Raw genomic sequence first — 20,832 nt, forward strand, 5'->3', positions numbered from 1 at the left:
GATTGCACTCTCTCGTTAGGTATACAATAGCAGAGGACCAAATGGATCTGCAGGAAAAGCCTTCAAGGTGCATCTCCAGCTTTGGGACACCGCTGGACAGGAAAGGTAAGGGTTCAGCTCGTTAGAAATGAAGTCTGAGTTTTTCCACATTTGTGGGTAAACCATTAGCCCATACATGTGAAGAATCTCAAAAATCCTCTTAATTTGGGACAAGAAAAGTATTTTCCAGAAATAAAGCTTTTTCTGACGCTTTATTTAGCACTTCTGAGGCCACATCTGGAGTGCTGTTCCCATTTTTGGGCCCCCCAGGATGAGGTACTGTATACTGATAACTGAAGTCCAGTGGAGTGCCCTTAAAACAGGTCAGGAGGCGGAGGCACATGAGGCAGACCAGATTCTTTTCAGCTTCGCGGCTGGAGGACCAGAGGCGCCAGCTCCAGCTGCAGCAAGGCAAAAGCCTAGTAGGTAGAAGGAAAAAAAAGCACTAACAGCACGAGCGGTTAAGCACCAGAGCAGGTTGCTCACAGAGGCTGTGCAGTCTGCATTCGTGCGGGTGTTCACAGCTCCGACGGACAAGGTCCAGAACAGCGTGATGCCTTCCTTAAGTCCTCTCCAGTTTAAGTGCCCCTGACTTGCTCAAGCTTTCTGTTAGGAGCATGTTCTCTTCTGTATTGCCCTGGACTGATGTCCCTTTCATCACCAGGATGCAACGGGGTGGAGAGTTCTGGTTCAAGTCTTACCAACGCTGACTGCTTGCATGGTTTTGGTCGCGTTTGCCCTCTTTGCAGCAGCACACTGTGGTTGATGGATGTGAAATTCGTGAGTGGCCCAAATCTTCCTTTGCAGAAGAGTTCCTTAACCAGTTATTCCCCGTCTTCTGTTTGCAGGGATGTTTGCTATTCCCAGAGACCTTTTCCACTTGGCACTATTGAACTTGGTCTTGTTGTTTTTCTTTGAGAGGGAGAAGTGTGCGTGCCGCTTTCTTAAGCTTCCCCGGCTGGGTTTTGTGTGTGAGGTTGCCCTCAGCATGATTGCTGATACCATCTGTTGACAAGGGAAGAAATTGCACGTCACACCTCTAACAGCAGCTGAGGAGCAGTGGACGAAAGCGTCCGCCTACTGCAGAGGAAGCAGAGTAGTGATGAGGCAGATTTCGGGTTTCTAAATAAGCAGTGCCAACACCGTGTGGGAGGGGTTATTGCCATGTGAAAAGCAGAAGCAAGCTGAAATTTTGTTTGCATCTCTCGTGCTTACCCTCAAACACCATCTACGTATTAAAAGTTAAACATTTCGAGGCTATTTCCTTTTGCCGAGAAGAAATACAAAGAGTGTGTCAGGGTATCTGACATATTTATGTGGAGAGCTTTTGTTTTAATCTGTATATACGTGTGTCATGAAATACCCGTTTCTGTTTCTGCCACCGTTAGTTTCTGCAGGATTATATAGTGCTGTTTTGGGATGGGGTCGATCCCCGCCATATACAAAACACCAGAGTGCCGTTGGGTGGTTTGCCAGCACTCTGAAACACGTAATATCGTTTGGATTGTCTCCACGTTTCTGATTTGAACCGAGTTGTGACCTTCTGGTGACAAACGGCTGCAGTTCCATGGTTTGTACTTCTGTCCAGCTCCATGGCTTTGCGGGAAGCCTGTAGGGGAGTGTAAATGCACAGAGCGCACGTGTGGCTAGAGGTCTGCAAAACCAGGTTGCCTTTCCTTATTGCTGAGCTTACCAGTAGAAAATTGCATCGAACAATCGAAAGCGTGTAAACAGCCAACTACTCTTATTTTCTTTAATAGTTACTGTACTAGGCAGTGCACATCCATCAACTAAGTGCATGTAATCTCACCAGAAGCATCCGTGTCCCTGTGATCTGTGATGCACTAAATGCTTCTGTCTCAGCTTATTTACATTAGCCAGCTCTTCTCTCTCTCTGTCTCCGTCCCAGGTTAAATCAGACAGAATTTGAGCTGATGCATTAGTCACCGACAATGTTTATTTCTCACGTATAAGCTTCCTCTGGCCAGTTACTAACACACTGATTAATATGTGTTGACTGATGTGATGTATCATAGCTAAAATGAAAATCACATTTTATTTTTTTTTTTACTTCCAAGGGAATGTACATCCTTTAAATCATGCAGACTTTTCTGACTGGGATTTTTGTAATAGTTTTTCACAAGTGATTTGGAAAACCCTTCATTTACTTCATCTCTTTCTCCTTACTCAGTTCCGTTTTGCCAAAGAAATGTGCTTACCTCGAATCTTAGAGCTCACTTTGTAATAGAGCTATGCTCTCTTTTTTTTTTTTTTTCCTCCTCCAGGTTTCGAAGCCTCACCACAGCATTTTTCAGAGATGCTATGGGCTTTTTACTGATGTTTGATCTCACCAGTCAACAGAGCTTCTTAAATGTCAGAAATTGGATGAGTAAGTAGAACTACAGAGTTTGCATTTATTGGTTGACTTGAAGCTTTCCTGCATGTATTTTGTGCTTCTAGGCTTTGTGTGTATCAGTGTTGGTGAACTGGAAAATCTTCAAAGGTATTTATGTCTAAAGCGGCCATATGTGAGGTACTCACAGCCTGCGTGCTCTAAAGCACCTCTGCTCCGGATCAAGGTTTGAGATGCACGTGAGATGAGTTGTCATCCTTGCATGCACCATTACAACTGAAGGGCTGCCAGAGGTAGGAGGACGTGGATTGTGGTCCTGTGGAGTGTGGCACCCTGTTGTGACTTACTTTGGGCTACGCTGACTTGCCTCGAGCAGGATACGCCCTTTGGTTTGGGGCGAAAGTTTCATCAGATTTGAAAGATGCACGCTTTTCTTCTATTTTTTTTTTTTTGCATGGTAGACTTCTGAACACATACTTGATAATCTTGTTTGGATTTGGTACAATCCAAACAAATCTGTCGCCTCTTGAAAATTTCTGGTATTTGACACTTCTTTGGCCAGTCTCCTTATTTGAGATGATACAAAGGAGCTTGGGAAATGCTGTTTAGTTTAATGGTGTGATTTGTATTAGCAAAACAGAATGAGATTCCTTCCTGCTTTTGAGGTTTTGATTAAAGTTGGTCTTTGTTCTTGTTTGGAAGCAGATAGTATTTGCCTTACTAACTGAACAGCTGAATGTATTCTGACCCTTAACAAGGCAAATGGGATTACAGCTGGCACCTGTAGGGAGTTTTTATTGGGACAACCACCTGACTAAAAGTGAAAGAAAGGTTAAATTCTTAAAGTTTGTTTTTAATTGAGGGTATTTAGAGTTCTGGAAGGACGGAGGTTGCTGCTTTTCCAGCTGGTAGCTTTTCAGCCAGTGAGCTGAAGTGGGGATGATGCAAGAATCCAGGCAGATTTGTGAAAACAGCTCCATCAGATTTTATATACTAGCTGAATTTCTTCAGAGATTCCTCCCACTAAAAGGTTGGTGTCATCGCAATCTTCCACTGCTTACCAAGTTGAGTCCCTACTTTCTTCTGTGTTGCAGGCCTTTTGGATTGTTTTGTCAGCAGTCTGAGTCTCTAAGGCACTTCCAGCATTCTCTTAACTCTCCTGTTTATTTTTCCTTCTAGGTCAGCTGCAAGCCAATGCATATTGTGAGAATCCTGATATCGTGTTAATTGGTAATAAAGCTGATTTATCCGACCAAAGGGAGGTAAACGAAAGGCAAGCAAAAGATCTGGCAGACAAATACGGGTAAGCACATTATGGCAGAAGCAAAATTTAATGTTACGGTTGTTGGAAGTATAGCTGATGCCTGGCTGGAGACTCTTGCAAGAAAGAGGTACTCTAAGGTATGTAGTCAGCGCAGTATCACACGCCTTCTGTAGTGATCTGCAGCTTGTCACGCTTTCAGATCAACCTGTTTGAGTAGGAAATAGCACGAAACACAAAAAACCATAAAACATCTAGATCATGATGATGTGATACAGGCGTCGTCTTTACAGGAAAAATAAGTGTTACTTTAAAATAGTGGACATAAATGCATCTGTTGCCTGCGTGGGCTTTTCAAATCGTGTTTTGGCAGAGGTTCTGTGTAGGAAGCAGCGTTCCGGGAGAGAGGGGAGGTGCCGGAGCTGGGTAGGTGCTCACGTATGAAAAAGGAGCACAGGTTTGGTGTGTTTTCGGAACAGGCAAATGCCTGCATTTGCAGTAGATCGATTACAACCCGAGGTGTGAGTCAGAGACTTGCAGGAACTGTGGCACGCAGGCTGGTGTAGGAGGTACGTCTTCGCTCAGACACGTGGCTGGGTGCTGGCTGAGCCCGCGCTGGTGCCTGGCTGCGTTTCAGCTCTGCGCTGGAGCCAGCGCTCAGTGGGTTTAACGCTTGCTGAAGTTGGAAGGCGTAAAGACCGGGACAAAAGTGGCAGTAATGGGGCATCTCTGTGGTACTGTGCCAGTTCTGGGTTGGAAGGAAATTGGGAGGAATGGAAAGGAATGAATGGTAGGAATGAAAGGATTCGGCATCCAGAGAGCGTATGAGAAAGGTGTAGAAACTGTGCTCACCTCGGCATTAAAATAAGAAGGCCTCCGTTTTAAATCTGTTAAAGAAACTTGCCTATAGAAATTGTTCTCAAAAGGAGCAAAAATTAAGGACATTTTTGATGTTTTCTTCAATACCTGGGGGAAAAGAAAATAATCTCCACCTTAAATATGGGAAAAATCTCTCCCTGTTCTAAGTTGGGAAACAGTTTTTGCCTTATCCATTCGCTGTGGGTCAGGAATTTCTGAACAACTGAAAGACATACTGTAATTTTTTCTAAATATTTTGAAAAGTATGCCTGTTAGAGAAACCACACAGCCTGCAGTGATACGCTATGTCGTACGGTCCCTGAAACTTTCTGTGATGCAGACCAAGGTTTCTCTTTAAAGCAGACGTCCTGGTTACCTGAAGGACTTTCAGGCGAGGTTTGTGTTGACGTTCTTACTATTTGAAGTCAAAATGTCAGGACAGATTTATTTTTTTTTTAATTAATGATTCTGCTTTGTGTGCATATCGTCACACCACCATGTGCTAGGAACAGGAGTTCGGGTTCTGGCGAGCAGGGAAATAAGAGTCCAACAACCCCAAAAACCTCTCACACTGTTTTCATTAACACTAAACCCACCACCGAGAGCTGGGCCAGGAGTTTTACCAAGAGTTCAGTCTCCGTTGCCTTAAAAGCCTCTCCAGTAAACCTTTTCCTTTTCGCCCTAGCATCCCCTACTTTGAAACAAGTGCTGCTACCGGCCAGAACGTGGAGAAGGCCGTGGACACGCTGCTGGACTTGATAATGAAACGCATGGAGCAGTGCGTGGACAAGACGCAAGTCTCTGACACAGCCAACGGAGGAAGCTCGGGGAAGCTGGATTCGGCAAAGCCGGAGGAGAAGAAGTGTGCCTGCTAAACCTCGCCTCTAAACTGTGAGGACCGGCGAAAATATCGCATCAGAACATGGCTGACCTACCACCCAATTCAAACCTGCTCCGTCGAGCCGTGCACAGAAGCAAAGTTCCATCGTGTTAGTGGGATCGTGCATTTTTTTTCCTCCAAAGAACTGGTTTCAAAACCGAAAACCTGTATTGCGGTGAGGCTCTTGTGCTGAAATAATTATTCCTGATACGGTGTCATCGTCCTGAATAATTCTCCCACCTGCTCTTCCCCGCTCTCCCGTTCCCTCGGCCCTCATCTTTAGTTGTTTTGTGATCGGGATGCTGAACAGAGGAAAGTAGCTCTATTCAAAATATATATAAGAAAAAAAGGCGGGGGGGGGAATATATTGTCTACATCAGCTGGATATTGAAACTTAAATGGCGGTGGGTGGTTTTCTAGGTCTGTGCCATTTTTCCACGGAATCTTTTTTCTTTACGGTTCTTAATCTGCATCAGGGCCCGCGTGTTTTCGAAGGCAGAGATACGAAAGGTTGTGCGTGGCCTCTTCGGAAAAACTTTCTCGCTTGCACGGAGTGCGGTGCTGTGAAGCTGTCCCGACTGAGTCACTGAGAAGCTGCTTGGGGGTGGCATGCGTGTCCGTGTGCGTGCGTTTTGGGCTTGGGGGCAGGAAGAAGGGCATTTAATTAAAAAATAAAAAAAAATATTATCAGGGAATTGTGCAGCATTGCTGATGTTGCCAACAATCCAAGCAGGGATTGGAGCGTTACAGGAAAAAAATGTTGTATTGAGAGGGATTCTGGCACTGCAGGGACAGTTTATACAGGTGGGAATGTAATGCATGGGAACAGATATCAACTATATTTTATGAAGCACCTTTTGAATCTTGCCATTAGCAAAAAATAATTGTCTCCCCCTTTTGAGGAAACTGTCCCGTTTCTTTCCTTCTTTTTTTTTTTTTGGGGGGGGGGTGGGGTGTATTAACTACATATCCCAGGTAGGATATGGGAACTTGTGAATGTGTTGCACTGCCTAAAAGGGAACTGCAAATCGTGCCACGCTGAGAGGTCCTCGAGGTTATCGCGCAGGTTTGGTCAGGTCCTCTGTACACGCAGGCTTTCAGCAGGAGACGACAGGACAATTGTCTCTTAAATTCTGTACAGAATATGTGACCGGCTCCGGATAAAGACGTGTTGCACGGCTTGCCAGGTGTTTTGGGACAGAAGTTATTCTGCTGGTGTGCTGCAGCAGCGGGGTGGATTGCAAAGGATTTCTTCTAGGGGTGAAAACCACTTCTAGTGAAATAGCAAGCTGCTTATCACGAGCACAGATAAATACAGGAAAAAGTAAAGAAAAAACACTATATTTATAAGCGAAGAGATCATTTTCTAAACCAGGTTACAGCATAGAGTTTATCCCGTCCTTTTTTATAGAATAACAGTTTGGGTTTTATACAGCTGGTAGTTAAAGGTCTATTTGTGGTTATTGCGCTTTAAGCTACTTAAAAATCATTCAGGGGAGGAAGGGGCAGATCTCTTTACAAGTCAGGCTTGGTTGGTTGGGTTGGCAGAACCGCAGCCGTTCATTTATGTAAATGTTTTCAGCTTTGGTCGAGTCACAATTGCAAACTTTGTGAATAGCAAGCTCATAAAGTGTTTCAGCGCTTCCCAGAAACAGAGGATTTACCAGATTCACTGCTGAAAAAATGAAAAAAATGACAGATTCTTCCACCCAGCTCATAAAATGATGTTTAGTGGATGATTTGGCGTGTCAGCGGGGGCAGACGGTACGTCCACAGGAGCAGATCCTTTGGGTGAGTAACCAAATCGCTGCAATTACCAGACCACGAATCCCACTTGGAGACTGTAAAGATTATTGAAGTGACAGGCTGTGCCTAAAGTGTGGTGAATATACACGTGCATATATGGTGAATAATATACAGCCAGGTGTATGAAGCACTCCTGTGCTTGACTGAGTTAACTTACGGCCAGCTGTTGCACTATTTATTACTCAAGGGATCCATATAGGAATGAAAGGGAAATGACTCTAGCAAAAGTTTTGTTCCTTGCTAATACAGGAAGCTAATTATTATTATTATGTGTTTTTTTAAAAAAAACGAAGCAGATGAAACCATTATTCCAAAAGGATTTGTTTGCAGGAAAAGGGAAAGAAATGGAAGCGTGTTTCTTACCTGCTGCACGTAGGTTTTGTGTGGTAGCTCTCAGGTATTAAAGTAAGGAAGTAATAAGTGATTCTAAATGCCTGCCAACAGCTTTGTTGTTTATTAGGTTAACCCTCCTTGAAAAAAAACAGGTAACAGACTTACTGAAAACCCTGTCCTGTCCCCTCTCCATTTACCTTTGACTCTTGCTCCCTTTTTTTTGTCCCCTGCTAAGCAGCTGCAGCCCTGCACGGGTGCCTCAGAGCCACTCCTTGGCTCGGGAGCAGCTCAGACTGAGAGCGAGGGCAGCGTTAAAGTTCCCAGGTTGTGTGTGTGTAACCCCAGGTTGTATGTGTGTAACGTCCTGGAAACAATGGGAACCGCAGCAAAGAAAGGCCACACCTGAGTCATCCGTGTGATGGATGGTGCTGTCCCGCAGGAAGCCTGTTGTGGAGGGATTAAAGCCCAGCACGCTGGCACAGCGCTTTATTTGCTGGTTCTGACCCTTCTGATTGCACTCTGCACTCCTGAACGTATCCCTACCAGGTGCCAAACCCTGCTGTTTTCCCCCTTTTTGTGCTCCCGTGGGGGGAAGTGTTTCACTCTACCGTGTTCTGCCCTAGAAGTGGCTCTGGGACAGTGGCCTTGGAAATGAATTTGCTTTCATTTAATCTCTCTGGCTGGATATGGCCTTACCTGGCCCCAGCAGATCTTGAATTCGAAGCCTGCTGTTGCAGAACTTCCTTATAGGTCTTTGAATTGGAAGCAGTTGCTTTTGAGGCCAAGTACAGCTTGTTTGCGAGCCTGCTAGGCATCCCACGCGAGGGGTGGAGAGGGAGAGGAGGTCCAGCGATGCTTTGTCCGGTTTGATGCTAGGAATTAAGCGCAAGTATTCCGACCCTGTTGGCCTGGGTCTGAATTTCAGTCTAGACATAGTGCTTTTTTTCAAGGTGTCTTTTTGTGTCCCTGTAGAAGCATCTTCTTGCAGCTTTTCAGCAGCCGTCCAGTAAGTGCTCTTGCTGCAGGCTTTATTGTGCTCTGTGTAGTAATTTCCCGACTCAGTAGCGCTGTGCGTCGACAGAGGTGACGGCAAGGCCAGTCCTTTACAGGTCCAACCTGCAGGATCTCACAGACACTAGAATTTTGTTTCCTTGTCTCTCTGTATAGATGTTTTCCTTGTCTCTGGCAGCTGTCTCAGGCGCTGGTGTTTACAGGACGGCTCAAGTTAGCAGACTTTGTTGAATCTGGTCTGGTGGAAGGGGTCGGGTAGCTGGGGCTGGCTGGGAAGCGCAGGGCAGCACAGGTATGAATGTTGTGGGTTTTTTTTTTTGTATTGTTGTTGTTTAATAGTGTCTAGTGATTTAAAAAAAGAAAATTAATCAACTGAAGAATGGTAGGAGGGTACTACTGACTGTGCTTCAGTGCAGTTTTTAAGACACTTGAGCATACGCTCTCCAGAAGGCCTTACAAGTTGGATCTGTTGCCTGTGGTAGGGGTCGATGCTGCGGGGGGGTCCAGGCACTGCTTAAAGGCAGGCTACAGGGTATGGCAAATCACACGGCTTAGGCTTTGCAATCATTTAAGCTTCAGTTTCCATTTTACGGAATATTTTTATCTGGGATTAGCTTTTCAACGTGTTTCTTTTCTCGATCTGATGTGCCGCGTCCCCACGAAGCAGGCTGGCACAGCCAGCAGGATGCCCTGCGGGTACCAGTGCCCCCAGCTGATGGGGTTTCCCCACTCCACATTTCCCTGTCCAGCTGGGGCCACTGCCCCTTGTCACCCCCAGCAGGCTCCGTGCCTGCTAAAGGTGGTGGGAAACCAGCACGAGGGGCTTAAATAACTCATCTTCTCTATTGCCTTCGCTTTCAGCAGCTTTCTTGGGACGTTTGCAAGAGGAAAGGCAGTTAAAATAAAAAATGTTGGGTGCCTGAAAGATGCTTTTTTTAAAAGCAGAAGGGATGGATGGGGAATTTGCTGCTGCTCCTGCAGCTGCGCATGGCCTCAGGAGGGTGTGATGGAGCTGAGAGCAGTGGCTGTGGTTGCTGGCTTGGTAATTTTATAAAAACCCATTGCCTTAAAGTGTTTTCTGAAGGCTAAGCATTCCTTCTGACCGTGTAAAGGGTTGTCACACCTCCATTTACATTTTAGAGGACTGGATCCCGTAAGAAACCTTATTAAAAGTTGTACGAGATGTGATTTTGATACCTGCTCCATAGCAACTCCTTGGGGCTATTTCAAGGTAAGAGGTTTTTATCTCCTAGATCTACTTCAGCTCCTGGATGTAACTAGCTTTTTATTCAGCCGAAACATAAAACAAAATGAAAAAAAATTGAGCTGTTATTTTAAAATTTGTATTCCTATCACTATAACCCTAGAAACGTAGGAGGTGTAAAAAATAACCTCCAGTGACTGCTATTTTTACGTGTGCGAATGCTGTAGGCGTTTCAGACCATGCTCTGATATTGCACAAAGAAAAGGAAAAGGGAAAAAAAAAAATCAATGTCTTGTAACTGACATGAAAATGTTAAAATGAGTATTTTTTTTTTTAACCTGACTGCTGTGAGACCTGGCTTGAGACATCTGTAAAGAGAGAGCCAAATTTTCACAGCTTCTTTTCTGTCTTTTATAATTCTTTTACTTTAAACAAATCAATCCTTGCACCTCTTCCCCTGAAAGAAAACCAGAAGTGCACCCCCCCACATAGGATGAGTTTTGTTCTTTTTTTCCCCAAGAGGATGCTATCTGGCTTAGAATTATGCTCTTAGGTGCTGGGCAGATCTGTTTGTAACTTATTATTATTTCTATCTAACCTCGTTAAAGGCAACAGAGGAAGTGATTCTTTGCTTTGTGCTTTTTACAGTTACCTAGTGAAAACTTTAGAAAATAAACCCTAAAGTCGTCAGTCCTCATTGTGCAATAGGGCTTTGATGGACAAACTGTGTATTACAAAAAAAGCCTCTTGTCTCTTACCAACTTACTCACGGACGTCGAATTGCTCTTCGGTTTCGTTGCGGTATCTTTCATCTTCCAGACAAAAACACTAAGGAGCCTCTGTCAGTTCCTTTCCGAGTGGTTTCTTCTGTTGTGCTAGGGTAAGCATGGTTTACGTTCGTCTGCGGCAGATCTAGCGACATGAGCGTGGCTGACACTAGATCTCAAACGCAGAGAGTATTTTCATTATAGCTGCCCCCTCGCTGGGGCCATGGCGCTTGCTTTAACAATGTTACTGTCACTTTTTGTGTGCCAAAGCACCTGTGGCTTCAAACCATGCTGTCAGATGATCCCCCCCCCCGCTGTGTGGGTCTGTGTAACACAGCTGAGGAATGTATTCCTGTGATCCGGTTTCTGCACTGTTATTTTCAGAATAAAAGTACGTTTTTAAGCGGCTGGCTCAGCTGTTTGGGGGGAAAGCGGTTATTTTTTTTTTTCCTGACCTGCAGTTGAGCTCAGTTTCTCCCTGAGGACCTGAACACCAGCTCACCACCTTCCCACGAGAGAGGTGCAACGTACCACGGGCACTGCGCGAAGCTCTGCAAAGCCAGCACTGGTGTGAGGATAACCCCAGCGGGCACCGCCGCTCGCCTGCACCTGGAGTCCCTGCAGCACCAGGCCTTTACGTGCACCTTAGCAGAGGTAATCCCCAAGCGACGCTACGTTTGAGCAGCGCTTCTGAAGCAAGACAAGAAAAGGAAGAGACAAACTGGGTATATTCAAGTCTTATTTAAGGATCAATACTACTTTTTTTCCAAAATACTGCTATTTGTGACACAGGTGAGAAGGCAAACTCCAGACTACGCAACGCTTTGGCTTTCCTTCCCCTAACGCGCGCAGGAGCCCGGCGCAGAGGTAAAGGTGCACGTGCAAATAGCGTCACTCATGCAGGGGACACGAGTCACACCACAAGGTGACATCTCGAACAAGGGACAGCCGGTCCCCAGCGCGCTTTGGTGTGAGAGCAGAGGGACCAGCCTGTCCTGGGCACAGGGGTAGGATGGGCGAGGTGTTACCTGCACCTGGGCACCAGTGCAGAGAGCAGGGGCTGCTCATCCCCCTTTGATGATGCTGGATTGAAACGAGGTCATAAATGCCAGAAACCATCCAGGGAACGAGGCCAATCCCACGCAAACGGGATTTCGGGTGGAGGGGAGGCTGAACGCGGAGCTTCATCCTCGCACCGACTGGGGCACAAAAGCCGCCACTCACCGTGGAAAGCGTTCAGGAAAACGGAAGCTGGTTTACCACCGAGGGATCGGCTCAGTCCTCAGTCGGGGAGCCCCCCGTGTGCAGCAGCCCCTGGGCTGTCTCGTCACCTCGTGCCTCATTTCCAGGCTTATCCTTCCAGGAGCAGCTCCGCGACACCCCTTCTGCACCAGCGTCTCGGAGAAAAGCGGCACGTGTTGAAGGCACGTTGCAACGCAAGAAGTCCTTCTGCCAAGGAGATGCGCGCCCAGTACTTCGTTCAGCTGTCCTGCTTCTTCATCCTGGTCAGCAGCAGGTAAGGGGATGCTCTGTAGTCCCGCAGGGGGCTGCGGAGTGAGGCAGAGAAAAGCAGGGATCGCTCAGAAACCTTCCCACACCTCTGTTTTTCTTAAAAACCCATCACAAAGCCACCCCTCTCTACACACCCACGCTCACACCACCAGTGACGCAGAACTGCTGCCCTGCGTGTGGGGCAGCTGACCCCAAACCTTGGTTTCCCGAGGGCAGCTCTGCCCCCAGGCAGCCAGGACTCCCGTGAGCCCCAGCAGAGCCCCGTGCTGAGCCCGACCCCTGCCCAGGACACAGCGACCTGCGTCCCTCAGGCTCGTGGATCCCTTTCCTGCATCAGGGAGGGATCCTCTGCAGGCCGTGGATCTGCTCCCTTCCACCAAGGCCCGGATCAGTTTGCCCAAACCTCCGCGGGCAGAGGCACTCACTCTGTCAGGACGGCTTTCGAAACTTTTGTCTTGGGCTGGCCGGACCATAACGCCACTCTGTCTTTTAGTTCTTTATTCTGCAGGGGGGGGAAAAAATAAGATGTAATGCAAATAAATAACAGCCAGGCGCTGCCCCCAGCTCAGCAGCCTGCAGGGCCCTCCCTGCTTTTTGCTGCCCCCTCTCCTGACATTTCCCCACCTGAGAAACAAGAGGATTTCACGGGACCACTGCTGATCTCTCCTCTTAATGCCTCTTCCTCCTTCCTGACCTTACCTGAGTCTCAAGCGCCGTCACCTTTTCCGTCAGGTCTTCTATTTTTTTGTCCTGGATTTTGAGTTCTTCGTTCAGTTCCTCCACCTAGAAGTTAGGAAAGGAAGTTTGTAAGAGGTTCGAAACACGAAAAACAAGCGAAACCACAGCGTTAACTGTCCTGCCACGCCAGGGGGATTGCAGCCACTTCTTTCACCAGAGGAAAAACTGGAGCTAAGTGATTGCCCAACGCATAAGACAATTTCCCAACACACGGTGTCGCATTTTCCTTAGTCTGCCTCATGCTGGTGTACGTGCAGGAAGGTGCTTGTGACAGCTAAGTGGTGTGGGGACTTGCCTTAACTGCCTGGGGAAAGGCAGGCCAGCCTTCTGTGAGGAGCGTGCAGCAGGAATAAATATATTTTAAAAGTCAGCAAGTAAAAGCAGTTCACGTTGTATAGTTACTTGGGGAAGGGGGCTGATTGCTTTCAACTTTGCTGGAGTCTTTCTAGGATCTAGGCCTCTGGTTTGGGGAGAGGGACTTTATCAGGGAGTGACAGGACAAGGGGTAATGGCTTTAAACTAAAAGAGAGCCGACAGATTACGTGTTGGGAAGAAATTCGCGATGAGGGCTGTTCATGACAGCAGGTTTACAGCCCGAGCTCGTCCCATCCACCCCAATAATCCCAATTTTGGGGGTAATGCCTGCTCTGCATTAATCGCAGGGCCAGGCCTCTGCTCCCCCGCTGCAGGGCCTCACCTCCTGGATGACGCGGCGCAGGCTCTGGTGCTGTGCCCCGATCAGGCGCTGCAGGTGGCCGATCTGCTCCCGCAGCGTGGCGATGTCCTGCTGCACGGCCAGGCACCTGGGGACAGGAGCACGGGGTGAGCGCGAGCATATACACATAGAGAGGCTTCTCTGCTGAGCAGGGCAAGTGAACCCATAAAATAAACCCCACAAAATAAACCAGACTGTGGGGCAGGACCACCCGCCAACCCGAATCCCTGTTGATCATTAAAATCATCAATAACTCCACAGGCTGAAGTCGCCAACGAGTTCATAAGCAATAAAGCGTTATCTGATATTAAAAAAAAGTTGTAAGGGGGGCTGCAGAGGCTCCGGGAGCCCCATGGGGCGGGCAGGTGGCGATACCCTACACCAAGTCACCCCCCAGAAACAAGGGGAGCACTGCACCACGTGCATGTAATCACCGTTTGCTGTCTTCATTCCTTGACATCATCTGCAGAAGCATCTTTTCATAGGACATTTTCTTTTCTATCAGGGTTTTCTTTTCCTGAGGAAACAGAGTTTTATGAGAGTGGTATTACACGCCCTGTCATTTCATTACAAAGAGACATTTGGCCTTAGGTCCGACCGCTCTAGCCAGTCTCCAAAAATTCAGCAATAGCCACCTACATCAACCTCAGCTGCAGATACAGAACAGTCTGACCTCTCTAAACCAACCCACAAAGGGATGGCAGCGTACTGATTTACCGTGAGAAAATTCACTCTTTAAATAAAGGCAAAAGCTATTATTTTATTAGCAAAAATTTCACATCTTGAGAGTGGCCGTGCTCAGCCGCCAGTGGGAACCACCTGAGCGCTACAGCCACCTCTCTTTACAGGACGCTGTGGTACCAGAAGACCACAAATCCTTCAGAAATACTTTTTCAACCCTTGCGGCGCCCACCTCCTCCATCCTCTGCACGCGCTGCTCCATGTCTGCGATGCGGGCGCACCTCTCCTCCACGTCGCCGGCGAGCCGCCTGGCCTTCTCCTCCTTCTGCTGGAGCTTCTCTTCCTGCTCCCCACTGCGGGCCTGCGAGCGAGGAGGGCGGCTCAAGGTGTGCAGGTGCGTGGGCACAGGACCCCACTGCAATTTTGGGGGCTCCAAGTACCCGCAGGCTTGACCCACAGTAGGAAACATCCCCCTCTATGGGCAAAGAGCTGCTAAACTCACTCATTCCAAAAATCCATTTGTATCTGGGCCCCAGCTTTCCCACCCCACACCTCAGAGCAGCCGCAAGTTAACTGGATACAAGAAACACCTTCCTGTAACAGCTCGATACCTGAGCAGGACCATCGTGCCCCCACGCAGGGAGATCTGTACCTGTATTTGCTTCTTCTCATCCTCGTGAGCTTTTCGGAGTTCCTCTGACCGAGTCTGGTAGTTCTCGTAGAGTTTCTGGGAGGCAGCTCGGAGAGCCTGCATGCCCGCTTCCCTTGTGGCTTCCAGCTAGAAAGGGAATTTCACAATAAGCATATATGGTGCTTTAAAAACAATGTTATAATCACGTGTCAAAACACAAGCACCCTATAAGATCAATTTTCAGTATTTTCCCTTGTCAAAGAACAATAATCCTACCCACCTGCCAGCAGCGTGCAACAGGCAGTTCAGTTTCTAGACAAAGGCAGATTTATTCAGCACTGAAGCACCCCTCCTTGACAAACAAAGGACGATGGTTTAAAAGGAGCGAGGTGCTTCAAACTGCTCCTGAACACCTCTGCTGTCAGCCAGCAGCAGCACTACATTGTCTCACCGCCCACAAATTGCGCGTGTGAAGCAGCTTTAACACAAATCTCATGGTCTGGCAGAACAGAGCAGCTCGCACCAGCTGGCGAAGCAAAGGCAGCTCTGCCTCCTCCCCAAAACCAGTTGTCCTCTGGGCCACGAGGCACGGGTGAGACCTTGGGAAGCCCCAGCACGCACCTTGATCCGTAGCACCTGGTTCTCCCTGCTGACCAGCAGCAGCTGCCTCTCCGTTTCCCTCATCTTCGCCGCCACGGGGCTGCAGCTCGAGCCCCAGCCGCCGCTCCTGGGCTCTGGGCTACCGCCCGGCACCGGAGGGTGCTGCTAAAGGAAACACACGTGGAAAGCAAGCTCAAGGGATCGGAAAAACAGCCTGAGCAGTTGATGCTGATGACTGAGCCCCTAAAACAGGCTGGTTTCTTGCAAGCACCCCTTTCCTTTTCCCGGGAGGCAGCTTTGCAGAGCAGCCAGCCCTACCCGAGGGCCAGCAGAGCTCCCGGCTGCGCCGCTCTCCAGGGCTTCACATTTTAAAGCCTTAGCACATCAGTCCTTACAAATAGCTGCCTTCTGCTCCCTGCATTGTTACTCCGCACGAATAATTAGCTTGTAGATGATCGCAGCATGCCTATGGCAGGTGAGGCCATTCTTACTTTCCGCCGAGTTCGTTTGTTAAAAATAAACCCCTAAAAACAAAGGGCTGCCTGTACATTTCAAGGAGTTCAAACCATAAATCACTTTCTTTTCGCTTCTTTTCTTCTGCCTCACTCCTCACCTGAGCAGAAAAAGGAATAAGCATTTTGAAGAACTTGTTGTGATCAATTATTTCTTAACGAGCACTGTTTCAGCCCAGTGATCCTTCCCCTTACTCATTCCTGTGCTCCTTCAGGCTCAGCCAGGATGCAGAAAAACAGCTTTTGCACGTTATCATCGCTATGCTCTGTTGTTTGGAGCAAAGAACTAAGACATCAGATCTACTGGGCTGAGTCCCACTGCTCACAAGATCTCTTAGGGGAAAAAAAAAAGAGAAAAAAGCATGTTCTAGCTATTTGTTGTGGTGTTGGCAGCGAGCAGAGCACCCCTTCACACACCCTGCGTGAGCTGATGTCACCACCACGGAATATATCCTTTTTTGCAGTAAGGCTATATCCTTATATGCTTTTATTTTCTAATGCATCAGCTCCCACCTTACTCTGTTGCCATCACCTGTAAAGCACAAGGCGCCCATCCTAAACACTTCCTTATCGCAAAGCGTCCCCAGCTGCGCCTCGCAAGGGCTGCGAGTTTGGGTGGGGACAGCACAGAAGCATCTCTTGCAACAACCCTAAACGAGGGGCGGAAAAACCTCATGAGTTTCAGAGTGGTTTAACCAAGACAGTGCACACTATAATTAAAGCAACGCTGTGGAGAAAATAGTGTTTCTAGTAAACAACCACGTACGGTCAGGATTTTCTCTTTCAGCAGCTATCACGATTGCTCACCGTGTTACCAAGCGAAGAAAGGAACGAAACAACAGCAGCTTCACAAATACCTTTTTCACATATTCAGCTTCTTCGGTGATCTCGGCACAGGAGGCCCCGTACATGACGTAGCTCCCCTCCGAGCCCCGGTCTTCCCGCGTTACTTCTTCAGTGAGCAGCAGGGTGGTGGTCACGATGCGCGCGTTCCTCTGCTCTGCACGAGGACAACAAGAGGGGCTTGTCTCATTACACCAGGGCAGCGAGGCCGTTTCCCTACCCCATTTAAATCCGTTTCAGCTTCAGGCGTTGCAAGTGTAAAGAAGTAAAGACTGAGAACCACTTATAAAAACTTGTAAGAGCCACATAAAAATAAATGTAGGCACATCCTCTTTTTTTTTTTTATAGATGGGAAAATAAATGCATTCACACGTTATTTTCACTGAAGATTTCACCGACTTCTCGCTAGCAACCTAAACCACCATCCTACATCATTTCAGAAAACACTTGGCCAGAGACTCCAGGCAGAAAACACGCGAATACCTCACACAAACCTGCAATTTAACAGAGGGCAAAACAAAACTTTTGCCACTCGTCTGAGAGGTTTATCCACCAAAACCAATTAGAGCCTGCCGAGCGGTCCCGCTGCCAATTACAGCGAGTCCAGAGGACTGATAACCTGTCCTGCTCCGATGCAAGGAGCAGCACAAAGCCTGAATCACAGCACAACTCTCAGGAGAGGGGTTGGAGCAAAACTACCTAGGGGGAACGGATGGGAGACAGCAGATAAAGCTTGTTCTTCCCGTGTCACGCACCGAGAGGAAGGTCCCAGCCGCCTCGGTTCCGTTTCTCCTGTACAATGGTGACATCCAGTGTCAGCTGCTTTACTCTGAAAGGAGCCTGAATTTCTCCAGCTACCTGTTTCCAGCCTGTCCCAGGCGGGGTCAGCAAGCTTACAGGTGCCCATCAGGCAAGCTGGTTTTTAACGAGCACGTTTGAAGCATCTGGAACTAATTAAAGCTAACACAGGAGGTTAACAACACCACTCAGCATGGTGGTGGACAGGCTCAAAACAAAAAAATGGTTGAGTTTTACAAACCTTGCAGATCATTTACAACAAAAGTTCACTTAAAAATGCATTTATTTAAAAACACCGGAGTTCGAGGTCTTAGTTCCTGCGGGTTAAGCTGCTGACAGCCATCCCTGCATGGTTTGCTGCAGGCAAACCCTCATGTTCATTGAGTCACCCCAGCACAGTGTTGCAGCACTACCAGGAAGATCACTCAGGCTAACACATTTCTTAATTAACCCGTTTTCTAGTAAAATATAATTAGGCAGCTCGAAATATTTATTGCCGCGGTGGAAGAGGAATCGCCTTCCCACAGAGAGCCGCGTGGAGCCGGTGGTGTAACTGCCCCGCTGGAGCAGCAGCCCATGCTGCAGACCTTCCCCACGTTCTGTTAACCTCTGTCCCAGGCAGACAATACAGAAGACTAAACCATAAATCAGCCATAAATAAGCATTAAAAAAAAAAAAAAAATCAATACACGAGCCCCACGGCTGTTACTCGGAACTCCAGTTCCTAGGTGATCTACGAATTCAAGAGCAATAAAACACAGAAATAGCCTCCCTGCTTCCCATTTCACACTCCTTACCCGCTTCTAAAAGTCAGGAGCATCAGCAGATGCCACAGCTCCGGCCAGCACAGAGCTGCTCCGCTTTGGTTGTGGGAGATGGGAGGGAAAATCATGACGGGAAGGCTGTAAAACGACAAGCTCCCTTTCTGCCCACAATTTTCGTGTGGCTGGCAAGGAGGAGCTGGAGATCCAGACACAACCCTCGGGGCTTTGACCTCAAGCGAGCGCACAGAAGAGGTTTCCGTAGCTCCAGAGGACGGTTCCCTGCCGACACGAAGTCGGGTCTCGCTCTGGGGCTGCTGTTTTCCTCCTGCCTGCCCTCTGGCCGCCAGCTCGCCCAGCACAGAGGCGCCCCGCACCAGTCTCCCTCCAGCCTGGGGAGATTCAGGCTGAAGCCTCCAGGCCCCGTCCCCTGGGGGGCGGGTGGGATGGAAATGCCTTTTAGCCCTGAAGAAGCGGAGCCAAGAGAAATACAGAGTGGGCACAGCTCTGCGAGGTGACCTGAAGGTCCCCAGCTGGGGCTGGAGGCACTCAGGGCAGTCCTCGTCTGTCGGGGACTCGGGACGGGTTTTGGCCATAAGCCCCAAATTCGGGTCTTTGCCCTAAGCATCTTTCCAGGTGGGGCAATGGGACCAGCGACAGAACGAAGCGAGGGCTGGAGCCCTTCTAATCGGAATTAACGCATTTAATTGCGACTATTGGGGATATTCGGATAAGAAACCCCGGGCCAGCCTCCAGCAGAGCGCTGTACCCCCACACCGGGTCCCTCCCTGCCCATGCTCCCCACGCACCCCCCAGGAGCCAGCTGCCAGGTAAACAACCCCGGCGCTCGTCCCACAGCCGAGCGGGGACTTGGACAACCTTCCTCCCCCTTTCCACGCCTGCCCGAGCTGCCGGCCGAGGCTCTTCTCACAGCTGTTTGACTTGTTAGAAAATACACACAAACACCACGCTCTCTCCCCAGGCAAAGGTGCCCCCCCGCCGCTCGGGCAGGCTGCGGTGCCCCCCAGGACCCGCCCAGCCGGGTCCCCCTCTCTCCTTCCTCCTCCTCCTCTTCCTCGGCCACCTTCCCCCCCGGCCCCTCAGCCTCACCTGCGGACATGGCTCGGCCCCGGCAGCCGGGGGCCTCCGCCCCGGGGAGCCCCGAACATGGCCCCGGGCCCCGCCCGGCCCCGCCCCGGCCCGGCCCAGCTCGGCCCGGCCCAGCCCGGCCCGGTGTGGGTCGGAGCCTCCGGCCCCCATGTCCCTCACAGCCCTCCCCCTGTAAAGTTCCCCCCTTTGGCTGCGGGGACAGCGGGTGAAGTGGAAACGGGACGGGGGGGGAGAAAAACGTGCGATAAGCTGCTGCGGACACCACAGCCCCGTCAGCAGGTCCAGCCCGCAGCAATCCCTCCGCATCCGTGACTCCGAAATACATCGCTTTGCACCCAGTTCTCTCTTTCCCAGCACCATTTTGAACCCGAGGCCGTGTGGGCCCAGGACAGGAGCAGCTGCTGGGCGCCCACCCGCCACCGCCGTGTCCCCCCCACACGGTGCTGTCCCCCCGCCTGGCCCTGTCCCCCCGCGCCGTTGGGGCCGCAGGGCCCCGGCGCTGGGCTGGGCTGAGGACCGGGAGCTGCTGGCCCCTGCGAGCTGTCTATTCTGCGGAAGGGCGAGGGGGGTTGTCTTATTAATTACAGTCAGAAATAACAATAGTAATAAAGCGTTACTCCTCTTTCCTCCTGCTGCTCCTTTCTCGCCTCCCCTCGGACGCGGAGCGGCGCGGGGGCAAAGTCGGGCTGTTTCCAGCCCCGTTCGGAGAGCAAACAGTGGCGAGGCAGCGCCCAGCTCCAAAGTCTGCTCTCGCCAGCGAGGACGGGAGAGGCTGGGAGCACCCCAGAACCACCCCGAGCCCAGTCACCACCAAGCACATCCCCCAGGACTGCTTCTTCCTTAGCTCTGGAAACTCAGATCTCTCAAATGGGGTCACGAGAGGAGTCTTTTCTGCTCGTGATACCCATCGAAGCAGCTAGCCACCCACCGGTGGTTAATCTCTAGTCCCCAGTGAGCCCTGCAGCTGGCTCCAGCTACGCTCAGCAGCCCGGGAAGGCAGAGTCCAGGCTGGTGATTTCGTTTCCATTTACTGCTTAAGGAAGGCGAGGCAAAATGCAGCATGGTGCGTCTTTGAAGCCGTGTGTAAAACGGTTTGCAAACACCGCTGTGCTTTCCCCCCAGGAGATCTCTGAGGGTGTACGATTGAGCGATTTAGCGGCTAGCATTGGCACGGGTGATGCCTGAAGACCTCTTTTAATGGGGAAGACATTCTGAGGTGACTTACAAGATACTGCAGGAGCTGACGCCCCAGCTATCAGCATACTGCAGTGCTCCATGCAACCTCGTGTAAACTTCAGCACCAGCCCCTCGCGCCGACACAGCAATATTTCAGCAGGCAGTGTGCTGAATTTGGGCAGATTCCTGCCCAAACGCAAGAGGTGGGCTGGGTCTCTCAAGCCAGTGATCGCTAGACAATTT

At 49.4% G+C, this 20,832-nt stretch overlaps 2 protein-coding genes across 7 annotated transcripts in view; one reads left to right on the forward strand and one right to left on the reverse strand.

Moving 5' to 3' along the window:
* Window positions 1-10,914, forward strand: part of RAB27B (RAB27B, member RAS oncogene family) — a 23,462-nt gene extending 12,548 nt beyond the window's left edge. For all 3 annotated transcript variants that reach the window (XM_080572448.1, XM_080572450.1, XM_080572449.1), the window contains exons 3-6: window positions 20-105; window positions 2,325-2,428; window positions 3,572-3,695; window positions 5,197-10,914. In XM_080572448.1, coding sequence (XP_080428574.1) covers window positions 20-105; window positions 2,325-2,428; window positions 3,572-3,695; window positions 5,197-5,386 — 504 coding nt within the window. In that variant the 3' untranslated portion in view covers window positions 5,387-10,914. The remainder of the gene's footprint in view (window positions 1-19; window positions 106-2,324; window positions 2,429-3,571; window positions 3,696-5,196) is intronic.
* On the reverse strand, window positions 6,315-19,541 carry CCDC68 (coiled-coil domain containing 68). Of its 4 annotated transcripts, none has more exons than XM_080572444.1 (10): window positions 19,414-19,541; window positions 16,759-16,901; window positions 15,411-15,551; window positions 14,811-14,936; window positions 14,391-14,519; window positions 13,912-13,994; window positions 13,460-13,565; window positions 12,724-12,807; window positions 12,450-12,526; window positions 6,315-12,059 (listed from the first exon to the last, which is right to left on the reverse strand). In XM_080572444.1, the coding sequence occupies exons 1-10, from the start codon at window positions 19,421-19,423 to the stop codon at window positions 11,993-11,995; spliced, it is 966 nt and encodes a 321-aa protein (XP_080428570.1). In that variant the 5' UTR covers window positions 19,424-19,541; the 3' UTR covers window positions 6,315-11,992. The 4 variants fall into 4 exon arrangements, with proteins under 4 accessions (XP_080428570.1, XP_080428569.1, XP_080428571.1 ...); XM_080572443.1 differs by having other exon boundaries at window positions 15,411-15,554; window positions 19,414-19,540; XM_080572445.1 differs by lacking the exon at window positions 19,414-19,541 and adding an exon at window positions 18,340-18,564 and having other exon boundaries at window positions 15,411-15,554.
* Between the last annotated feature and the right edge of the window lie 1,291 nt (window positions 19,542-20,832).

This window comes from Anser brachyrhynchus, assembly GCF_964034855.1.
Source record: "Anser brachyrhynchus genome assembly, chromosome: W".
Taxonomy (NCBI): domain Eukaryota; kingdom Metazoa; phylum Chordata; class Aves; order Anseriformes; family Anatidae; genus Anser; species Anser brachyrhynchus.

What these genes read in the sequence shown, in the direction of transcription:
- CCDC68 (XM_080572443.1), bottom strand. An exon ending in ATGAGAAGAAGCAAATACAG is followed by an intron (nt 14,520 to 14,810) that starts GTACAGATCTCC and finishes CCTCGCTCGCAG; the next exon opens with GCCCGCAGTGGGGAGCAGGA. An exon ending in AGGAATGAAGACAGCAAACG is followed by an intron (nt 13,566 to 13,911) that starts GTGATTACATGC and finishes TCCTGTCCCCAG; the next exon opens with GTGCCTGGCCGTGCAGCAGG.